An 11,781-nucleotide genomic window follows, 5' to 3' on the forward strand; every position below is an offset into this window, starting at 1 on the left:
GGACAGATGAGACGGTAGTAGAGATTTTTACCCACAGTGTTACTTCGGCACAAACATCTCATACCAGCTGTCAAGCATGGTGGTGAAAGTGTGATGATTTGGGCTTGTTTTTCAGTCAAGCGTTAAAAGCTGTTCCTGTATGACAGGTAAAGTCAAACAAAGAGACAGCATTGTCAAGTTATCACTTCTAAACACGAATCGGCGAGCTGCTGAATCACGAGGTGTACGATAAATTCTGGAAAATCCTGATATGTCTTGATATGTAAAGCCTCAGAAATGAAAAGAGATGGAGTTTCCTTTTGCCATGACTGTGCCGTTTCTGTAGACCACTGACATCTGTTTACTCTAACAAACTACTTTAATGGCAGTGGACTCTCCAAATATGGTTCGTGGAACATGACAAAAAGTCATAATTATTCTCTTAGGCTCCAAATTTCCCACCTCAGATAGAGCAGCCGTTTAATGTCCTGGAAAAAAAAACCCTAGCAGGACATGCTTCACAGGTAAGGGTTTAAAATCTTGAGTGCTGAACATGTTCAGCTAACAGAAGTTAATATAAAAGTTTAAGAATTTCATCAGTTTCCCACGAGTCTGGACAGAAATGACCTGCTCCATTTGACCATTTTTTGTTTTTCATCAAACGCAACACCAGGGAAATGAATTCTCCACACCGCAGCTGGATTTCAACAAAACCTTTTTATTTTCACAGGTACTGTTTTATAAAATCAGCGAGTCTGAGCTGAACTTAAAACGTGGTGCACGACTTTGGGTATGTGTGCATGTGTCGGTTTAGGTGTTGTATGTTGTCTTTTTGTGCGTCTGAGTGACGTTTCTTCATAAGGCAACATGCAGTCCATCAGTTTCAATTGGCCTCAAAGTAAAAATTCAGCTGGCTGAACCTGTTCTGTGATTACACACACAATTACACACACACACACACACGCACGCACACAAATACTTTCCATAAAGCGACAACTAATGCTGGGCAGATTATCTGCAGTGGAAACTGGCGTGACACTCGATAACAGCAAAAGGGGGAATCTGATTGGCTGAGACAGCAGAGCATCAGCCCGCAGGAGGTATTAGACAGAAAGTAGACAAAAAGCTGAGCTACAGTGTGATGAAACCAAGTCTTCAATCCTCTCTAAACAAACTGATCAGATTTTTTTTTAAAAAGCATTAAATATGACACTAAGACTCTTTCTTCCTTTGAAACACTTTTAATAAATAGTCTGCAGCCGTTGTTCAGCATTTTCCTCTTGTTTGCACAGAAACTTCAGGATCTCATTGTTAAAGATCGGCATCTTTATTACCAAAAGTTAATTTGCACATTTTGATCTGCCAAAGTTAAATAAGTAGTGGCCTCAAATTAAATCAGGAAGAAGTCAACCTTTAACCTAAACATTAACCTGATACTCCGAGTGAACCAGAAACATCACCGTGACTTTATGAAACATGTTTTTGGCTGATTGCACGTTAATTGATACTCAGTCGCACTAAAACCTTCACAAATATGATAAGGTCATAATCATATACCACAGATTTTTTCCTCTTAACTTTTGGCCTTTGTATTTTTTTATTTAACAAAATATAACAATAATTGCTTTACTTAAACGGATGTATATTTAATGAACCTCCATCCTTGATTGTGTGGGTCCTGAAAATTTTGAAAAACTCTCTTAGGTGGGATTTAAAGAGCCAACAAAATTATGACTTCAAGCGTCATTGACAATTTTTTAAAAGTGTCCAGTATCAACAAATTAATATCAATCAGCCGATTAATCGGTCCGTCTCTAACCAGAACTTCTAAACTTGTCGTAAACTACAGTTTGGCAGGGGAAAGAATAAAAACACAAGTCAGGTAGTTCTAGTCCTTCGTATTTTTTCCTCCATGAGCTAGTTTGATTTATACTGATAGGGTTAGAGTTGAAGTTTACTGATTGTTAAAACGCTCGCTGATCGTTCTGCTTTCACTTTTCCTGGCTCAATGTGACAGACAGCAGTTTGAAAATGCTCTCAGACTCTCGTGCATCACATCACATCGCAGCTCTAAACGGCTCAGATGAGTTTACTCTTTTGACGATTCTACTGTATAAAGTGCTGAGGCAAAATTAAACACGCACACACACACACAGCCAGACTTATAGCTACACAGAACAACTGATCTACAGGTAACGACACATCTGCTCATGCACTCTACTGTAACTAAAGCACGAGGAACAGAGTGATATCTGTCTTTCATGCACGATTCCCTGCTCAAGACCCTGGAGAATGAATTTATACATCAGCAGCTACACATGCACACAAGCTAACACGGACACACAGGCTGCGGCTCACACACCCTCTCATGCAGACTCCCTCAGTTTCACGTTTTGTTTCCTTATCTGAACAGGTTTTTTCTGGATTTACTCCAAGCTTTTAAACTACAGTCACTCATTTGTTTTCCGCTGGTATGTTCTGTATGTGGAGGTTTCAAATAATTAGGGTTTGTTTCCTTTTGATTGTGTGGACGTGTGTGTGTATGTTTGAGATTCTTTCCATGGTTTCGGCAGGTGCGGGGGGGCAACAACATCAGGGCTTATTGTGGGTTACACTGACACACAGGGAAAGCTACAGGCTGCAGACACTTCGATGAGGGGGGGCTGAGGTGCAGCATCTGGAAGAGTCTTTTCTGATTTTGGTTCCGTAAAGTCACAAAAAAATATGTTGGACATCTGGAGTCGGGTACAGCGAGGTGAGGGAGGCAAAGGGTCCGCTGATGACAACTAATACCCCTGGAAGAAAGAAAACTCTGAATGAGAGAACGATAAAAACACTCACGAGTGGTGCATAAAAGCATTTAGATACTTTACTTGAGAAATCACACACACTTAAAGGCCTCAAAGGAATGGAAATCACTTGCCGTCTTGATTGCTAGAGTTTTAAAATAAGAATATTTTTCTTAGATTTGAAAATATGGACTCACTTATTCTCCTTGGAGCCTAGTCAAAGCCTGCTTTCACTTTGAAGGCACCAGTTTTAACTGGGAAATTAATTTTTGATCAATATATTCATTTGAATTTGCAAATGATCATGTTTGGACACTAAAACTGCCTGATAAATAAAAGGAGGAGCGGAATATTTCTTGTTTTAGATAGTAATATTATTATAATTAGTAAACACATTTAAAAAAAAATTAAAGCATGATGAACAAATTGCATGCAAACATGCTGAGCCATACTCACCGTTCAGTCATGTTAAGCATACGACCCAAATACAAGCTCTAAAGAGGACTATTTCATTGTTTTTTTACAAGGTGATGGAGATTTGGTTGGTTGTAATTTGCAGCTTTTGGCCCTAAATGTCACTATATTCCACAAACTGACTTTACATAGAAAGATGTGAGGGTCAGAAATCACAAACTTAAGTATCAAACATATTAAAGAATCATTAAAGAAATCCAATAAAATCTGCATACCACTCATAATTTGATATAAATAAACTCCTTTAATCAGTTTTCTTACCTCTCCTCCTTCCCCGCCTTGTTCCATTCCACCATACTCTCCCTGCGGGTGGAGCACAAAGGCATGAGAATAAAAGAAAACATACAAAAGCAAGAATTTTCTGCAATAACGAATAAATGGGGTGATGGCAGGGTGGAGTGGCTCAAGCATCAGTCACTGTCTGACTTTTGGTTTTGCTTATATGTAAGAGAATAAACCAGTTTAACTTGAACAAACAGGTTGTAAATCAAAGCTTAGTGAGAATTAATTCACTGCCTGTTAGTTGGTTAAAGGTGGGGTAGAAGTAAAGTCTTTCTCTTTCGATTCTTCATGCGCAGAGTTTCGATTTAGTTTAAGCAGGTCTAAAACAGAATTAAATGAAATAAAATAAAAAAGTGGATTATATTTTAAAGTTTAGCTGCCTCGGGTAATGAGCTGGAGAAGTGGCTGTAAATCCGCAGAGGAGTGACTTGGTTAGAAATGAGAATTTTAGTATAGTTTTAGCTTCAACCACACAAAAAAAGTGAGCATCAGGGAAGAAAATAAAAACTTTTTCTAATAAAAGTCAACATTTGCTGCCACATTTTGTTTCAGACCGAGCTCATCTTATGCTGAACAGAAATAAAGTTATATTCATTTAAGTCAAACCTTGTAAATGATATGTTTGATCTCAGGAGATGATGTGAAACTTTGCTAGATGTGTCAGTATCTGTTGAGGATAACTCTCAGCTACTACCACGTCAAACTTTAGCTCAATATCCGAGTGATAACCATTTCTGTGTTTACCAAGGTCGATTGGCTGTGACGCTCATCCTGAATTTATTTGACTCCAGAAGTAATTAGTTGAAGATGTACCTCTAATGATTACATTTTAAGAGTTTAAGTGATTCATGAGATATTTTGCTAAGAGACAGACAGTGTTGACTACAACAATCAGGGGTGGAAATTAAAAATTTTGTCCACCAGCCGTCGGCGCGAACGCACACTGACCGACGTCATGACGTCATTGATTTAGTTAAAAAAAATCGTTGTTTAACTTTCGGTTCTTCCCTCGACTACTCTTGAAAAACAGAAAATAAAATAGCTTCTCATCACAACACCTAATTGGTGTTAGCCTGCATGTAATTTGTAGTGGATCGAGTGCATCATATGGGTTTGCAGTGAACTGTTGTAATATTTTTATGCGGGTTTTCTTCGCCTGAAGTGGTATTTCGCTTTTATCTAAATAACATTCGGGTTGAATATTATTTAAATCATTAATTATCCAACAACTAGTTAATTTACCAACAAGTCTTTAGCTGTGTTTATTCCTCTCATCAAGGACAATAAGTCCCGTGAATTTGGAGACATTTGTTCTTTTTTTGCAAAAGTTACCAGGGGGGAACCAAATATTTCAACCGTCTGAAATAATCGGTTCCCCCTCTNAAACAATTCTGTTAATAGATAAGTCATTATTTACGGAGACGCAGGGGGAACCGTATCTGATGGGGGAACGCGGCTCGACGTAACAGCAGCAACTCGAGCACATTACTGCCCCCTATATGTCAAGAGGACAAATAACACCTTTTCTGTTCAAATTGCCAACCCGCCACAGTGGCGTGTATTGATCAAATTCACCCGCTACTTCAAATATTTACCCGCATTTGGCCGGTGGCGGGTGCTAATTTCCACCCCTGCCAACAATTAATGTCAAAATTTTAAACAAAGATGTGCTGCAGTGTGTTTGGTGCTACAAAAGCACCAAATTTGAGCTCAATATCAGCAAAACTGACTGAGTTATAGTAACAAACATTTAAATTGTTTTATATTTGGCTGCTAACTGTGATCCAAAGCCAAAAAAATTTTTTAAGCATTTTTAATTTTGAAAGCATAACTGGGCCTTCGGCTTCTTATTCTCCTTTTTGATGCTCACTTTTAGTGTTTCTGTTTCTGTTAGTGAACCCCCACTTATGCAATGAAGCACAACAAACCTTCCTTTTAAAATGAGCATTCTGCACGTGTAATGGATCAGCTTATGTAGACGTACCAAACAGACTGTTTAGTAGCATGCAAAACCTCCCCTTCCTATTTCCCCTCTGCCCTAACCCACCCAGTGTTGATCTGAAGCCAGTATCTCACTGTGCCGCTTCCCGTCTGGAACCCTTCTCGGTCGCTTCTTAATTTAGTTTCCGAAAGTTAATAATTTGAGCAGTGTACAACAGCTGCACGAGAGGGTGGCGACTACAATGTGACGAGTTAGAGATGTCCTGTAGTTCACTGACTGAGAATGACAATCCATAACTGGTTGCCATAGTTTTAGGGCACTTAAAAGCTTCAAATCAGGGCTTTACTCCCTGTTTGAAGCGCACAAATGAGGAGTTTCATGCAGGGGTGTCCAATCCTGGTCCTGGAGGGCCACTATCCTGCATGTTTTAGGTGTTTCCCTAATTTGAAACACCTGATTTGAGTGACTGAGTGATTAACAGGCTTCTGCAGAACTTGAAGACCTGCTGAAGAACAGGGAAACAATTAAAACCTGCAGGATAGTGGCCCTCCAGGACCAGGATTGGACACCCCTGCAGGAGGTAGGAACACTGCAGAGAGGTTAAGTACCTGGAGATGTTGCTCCACTTTATGGAAAACATCCGGATGGGGAGAGGGGCCTGGATTTACATGGTCCAGATTTCTCAACTCACAATTGTCACCCCAGGCTCTCACAGCATTCGCGCAATGATTGCAATGTTTGCAATGTTTGCAATTAAAAAATAATTGCATTTTTATTCACAAATTACTACGAAACAGTCGTGAGAACAACAACAAAAGAACAATTTCCTGGTGAAGTTTGGCCCAATTAATGGCAAGAGTTTGAGCAAAGTGCACAAATGTTGTAAGTACAAACTTAGTGAGAAGTTAATCGACATTTCCTCTCTACTTTTGCACAACTTTTAGTCCCCAACTGATCTCTAACATTCGCAGCCAAGTGAGATTCCAGCTTAAGACCCCCACTCCGCTCTGTCCAATAGGTACCTCGTATACCGGCTCCTCCTATCAGGAAAACACAAATGAGACAACAACAACAAAAAAAAACAACAACAAAAGGTGAGAACAGCAACACGACACAGCAACAACACACATAACAGAAGCTTAGCCACGACAATCAACACAAGAACGGCATGCTTCACAGATACACACATGTTAAATGTCAGAACATTTAACATCTGACATGTGAGGACAAACAAGGATGATCAGAGCTGACCTTTTTAAAACCACTTTAGACTTAAAAACTACTCAAGATTTATTTTCTGTTCAAAACGCACTCTCACGCTTCTCTCATGCTAACAGTTTCAACCCTTCATTGAGGATAAAGTGTGTATTTAGCGCTGTTTGTGGGTTCAGTTGATAAAAAGATAATATAAAAAAATTTTGAGACGAACAGAAGATGATTAAAAGATTTTGGTTCATACTTTGGTTTAGACTTTAGACTCCCTAAGTTTTGATGCAACAAAAAGTCGTAATGGTAATCATATATTACGTTCAAATACTAGGAAATCCACATCTTTCAAATATAAAAACTAAAACCTTTCAGATAAAAAGTTACACAAACGTGAGTGGCCTAAAACATTTTGTTTTAGCCGAGTATATGCGTTGAATAGCAATAGATGGATGCTTTGCTGTAAATCTTGGTGGTTTTATGCTTATATTTTTAAGTTATGTGTACATTTTTACACTTAATTTATATTGTTTCTAGAGTAAACAATGAATCAAACATCAAACATCTTTGTGAGATGACAGTCAGCTATTGTAGAACCAACAAAGCTAATTTTAAACAAAAGAGTTTTTATATATTTTTTTTATTTTATATATATTATTTTTTTTGTAGAGAATTTTATAGAGGAATAATAAAAGGGCGTGGAAAATAACCGTATTCACAACATTCCCAGTGTTGATGATTAAACAATCCTGGTTTCTGTGTCATGAGGGAAATGGCTTCATCTATTGGCTATCCTCAAAATAGCAGCTAAAGATTGTCTTTCAGCTTCCAAAAGCTTGTGACCCTCAAATCTATTGGTTTAAATATGCAAAATACTCTAATAACCCAGTTAAACAAGATTATATTTACATTACAAACATCCTCAACAACTATGACTCGACTTTTCAGTCAATCAGTCATTTCTTTACATCGCTCCTTACGCGACCAGTTAAGGCGACCTAAGTGCTTTACAATTAAAACCAGTAGAAAGACATGACATAAAACCCATTAGAGCAAACAAAAAGATAAGCAAAAACATAAGAAAGAATCTTAAGAACAAACAAAAGATTTAAAATTAGGAGTTTAATATAATATTTTTATTTATTTATGGTTTTTGTATTTATTCTTTGTGATAATTATGGTGAAAATAATCCATTAGCAACATATTTTACATTTAAACTTAATTCAAGAAATCATCTGGGGACCCTTGCTTGATGTTTCGCGACCCATGGTGGGGTCCCGACCCAATCTTTGGGAACCACTGGTCTAATGTCACCAGAAATAAACACCAGTTCTCTGATTGTTTTCTGCTTTATCGATAAAGAAAACGGTTTTAGTTCATCTCCTGTTTTGTTCCGGCTTAGGAATGCACAAAAATCCCGAAATCCTTTGGTTGGTGGCGATGTTCAGCGTCACCATGGTAACCGACCTGACTGACGAACCCAGTTGATGCGGCGACGTTCTCGACGCCCTCGACGGTCCCCTGTGACACCTCGTTGGCCCCGGCGACTGCTGTGTCTCCAACGATGTTGGCCTGATCTACGGTCCTGTTGGCCACTGAGACGGCAACAGGCAGGGAAGGTTAATACACGTTTACACACACACACACACACACACACACACACACACACCCTTTTGCAGCTTTAATTGCTCTGTATCCTACTGAATCACTCACTTGTACCTGCAGTACTAATAAAAATAAAAGCACGATAAAAGGTTCTTTGCAGATTTCCTTTTAAGTTGGATGTTCTTTACTTACAGTTTACCAAAACTGTAAAATTTCATGTTTTAATTAGTTTTGAATGTTTTAATGTTCTGCATTTTTGCATAAAGAGAACTTATCCAACTTATTTGGAGTCAAGAGATGATGCGTTCACATGCAGATAATTCTTCATTAACAGTCAACTAATGAGTTCAGCTGCACTTTTATTGCAGAGTTTAACCAAAGATCATGTACTTTAATTATAAATGTATTATGAATGAATTTGTCCTAAAATTGGAGAGGAGTGAAAACATTTTCCCTGTAAATTACAGTGAAGAGGAACGACAAAGCTCAGCTTATAATAAACATTATTTTGTAGATTTTACTGGACTATAAGACAGAGCTGCATGTGTTGTTTTTGTGCTGCAATAATTCCTAATAATTTAGTTTGAGACATTCAGTGTTTTTAGGGTTTATGAGAAAAAAAAGGATAAAAAGTAAACTGTGTAAAAATTCACTTTGTTTTCTCTGAGGCCATACCTTGGTTCAAATTCAGGACTTTCACAAAGTTTGCCTGTAGATGTGTGAGTGGAAATGTAGAACTGAGCTTGTAAAACATGTTTGTGAAACAGATACATGCAGACAACCAGAGAAGAGCGTTCAGATTTATTTTAGGGGTTTCTTACCTGTGTTTACTGATGACACGACTCCTTCTTTTGTCTTGCTGCCTGCAGATGGAAAAAAAGGAAAAAAGATTAAAATCATCAACACAACTCCTGCACTTTGAGGAAAATATGACATATTTAGTTATTTAATTGGATTTTAGCCATTTATATATCAAAATGTTCAGCTCATTCAAATAATGGGCACTGTGGCTTTTTATTTTTGTCAACTTTTAAAAATATTTAACTTCATTTACAAACATTTTCTCCATAAAAATCCATTAAGATCTCTTTAACTCTTTAAAAAATGTTCTTTTTGATGTTTCCTTTAGCATACCGGCTCTGCTTTTGTTCTTATGCTACTTTTAGCTTTTTGCAACTTTACCTTTTAGCTAGCCTTTTGCTGCTATTAGCTTGTGTTTTGCTTCTTTTTAACTTTTAACTAACCTTTTGGCACTTTTAGCTAGTCTAGTACTACATTTAGCTTTTCGCTTTTCGCTGACTTTTTGCTAAATCTTAGCTTTTAGCTAGTTTTCTGCTTCTTTAGCTCTAACAGCTCAGTTTCAGCTTCTTCAGTCACTCACACACTGCATTTTTTATTGTTAATACTTTTTTTCATCAAAGAAAACATCAGCCTTTCTGGTTTTTTTCCATCCATCCATAAATGAGAACACAATCCTTTTCATCTCAGTGATGTAATGCATTTGCTGTAAATTGTGCATGTTGCATAACACAAACACCATGTGATATGAAATATCCTCGTATCAAAGATGAAACTGTTCACTGGAATTTGTAGCTTAGAACAAAAGCACTGCAGAAAGGTGAAAACAGAGAAAATAACAGTTATATTTATTTTCTATATGTCTTAACTGCAGGCAACCTTCAACACAACAACAAAATACTGCAAACAATACGCCTAATTTTTCAAAATGTTCATTTATGTTTCCTTTTTAGCCCAGAAAAATGAGTATTTCATGTTCAGGAGCTTTGAAGAGATCTGTTAGAACTCTCTTCAAAGATTATATTGAAAAACATCAGCATCTCTCTGTGTTTCTCTCCCTGCTTTATCACTGTGCTCATTGCAGCATTAGCCGAACAGATTAAACTGTAGTTATATAATCTGCCAGAGCAAGGGCAAGAGGGAGGAACAGTTCTGCTCTGGGAAATCTGATGCAGTTAAAATAAAACAAAAAAATATATACTTCTGCGGAGGATCTCAGCTTGGTCCCTGTCTAGACGGTCAAACAGATGCAGAATCTGCAGCTTTCTGCATCCACCTGACCCATCCTTTGTGCCTCCTGCTCTCCTCTGTGGTACACGAGTCACGTGCCTGAGGACAGAGCAGCACTGCAGGACCACACACACACACACACACACACACACACACACACACACACACACACCGCAGTGACACAGCTTCTTTTGCTCGGGTTAACCTGAGTGTCACTGCTTTCTGTGGATTCCTGTTTGCCACCATCCTGCAGAACAAACTGCTCCAACGGAGGACTGTTTAACCTCTGAGGGAACTCTGAGATCTCTCACATCTTCTAAATTATAAAGATTTTTTTTTCTTCCACGAGCAGATCTCAGCAGAGGGAGACACATGGGACAGAACGAATCACTGAAATAATCCTGTGATAATCACAATCTAAATCTTGACTGAATAAACGAAGATAGCTTGGATTAGAGTGTTTTTTTGGTTTGTTTTATGAATTATTAAAATCAAACCTGCAAATATGAGGCTCTAATCAAGCTTTTCCAGAGGAGGATTTGCTCTTTAGCAGCACATGAAAGCCCATGAGGATGCTGTGTGTGGACACTTGCTTCAATTATATAAGAACCATTATGACGACTTGAGTTGAATACAAATGACTCATTTTATGCATTGGGTTCTTTTCAAGAAACACAAAATGATTTATCTGTTTTTATTTTGAGTTTTTAAACTTTATGGTAGTTTTTTCCACATGCAATCAGTCATTAAGGATTTTTCAAATAAAAATCAATAAAAGATTATTGAGAACAGAGGACATTTCACAAAACCACCCTTTAATTAGATTACAGACATCCTGGTAACATGATTTGGAGCTTGATCGCAGAACGTGTCCTGCTGTCTGTCATGCAAACCTTGTTACAGTGATGTGTTCGCTCGGCTGCAGGCGGAAACATCGACCCTCTTCACTTCACCGAACACATCTCCTCTTGCTCTACTCTTTCCGCTCCTGTAATCTGCATTTTTCACTTTTTTCTTGGCTCCCTTTCTTCTTTCTTTATTTATTTATTTTTAACCTTCCAACACCTGAGCTCTTCACTGGTTTTTCTGAGGTATCTTTTTTCTTTTTTACCTTCATCATCCCTGCATCACTAAAGCTTTTTCTTTCTTTTTTTTTATTTAGAGCTGTTGGAGCTTATCAAGTATCTCTCATTGGGAGGCACAATTCACTTACATCTTTGCATTAAAAGGATGAGGGAAGAGGTCAGGGTGGGACAGCGAGTTGCTGCAGTGTCAACTTTGACCCCACCCCCACTCCCCATCCTTTCTGGGTTTCTTTTTCAGTTTGTGGTACTGACTCGTATATACTCTTTTCTTTCCCTCCACCTCTATAAAAATTTTTTAAGCTGTCATGTGATGTCAGAGACAGCGTTCAGCGGACAGACTGCAGGCGGCGAGCAAACCCCCTCCCTCCCTGCTCACCCCCCCTCCCCTCC

General features: G+C 38.2%; 1 protein-coding gene across 2 annotated transcripts in view; it reads right to left on the reverse strand.

The window, feature by feature from the left end:
* Positions 1-677: 677 nt before the first annotated feature.
* sncgb (synuclein, gamma b (breast cancer-specific protein 1)) overlaps positions 678-11,781 on the reverse strand; it is a 12,115-nt gene continuing 1,011 nt past the window's right edge. Inside the window, exons 2-6 of one of the 2 annotated variants that reach the window (XM_017436840.3) lie at positions 9,100-9,141; positions 8,141-8,268; positions 6,489-6,506; positions 3,504-3,545; positions 678-2,774 (exon numbers count right to left, since the gene is read on the reverse strand). In XM_017436840.3, the coding sequence (XP_017292329.1) occupies positions 2,766-2,774; positions 3,504-3,545; positions 6,489-6,506; positions 8,141-8,268; positions 9,100-9,141 (239 nt within the window). In that variant the 3' untranslated portion in view covers positions 678-2,765. The remainder of the gene's footprint in view (positions 2,775-3,503; positions 3,546-6,488; positions 6,507-8,140; positions 8,269-9,099; positions 9,142-11,781) is intronic. The other variant, XM_017436847.3, reaches the window with a different exon arrangement.

This window comes from Kryptolebias marmoratus, linkage group LG17 (assembly GCF_001649575.2).
Source record: "Kryptolebias marmoratus isolate JLee-2015 linkage group LG17, ASM164957v2, whole genome shotgun sequence".
Taxonomy (NCBI): Eukaryota; Metazoa; Chordata; class Actinopteri; order Cyprinodontiformes; family Rivulidae; genus Kryptolebias; species Kryptolebias marmoratus.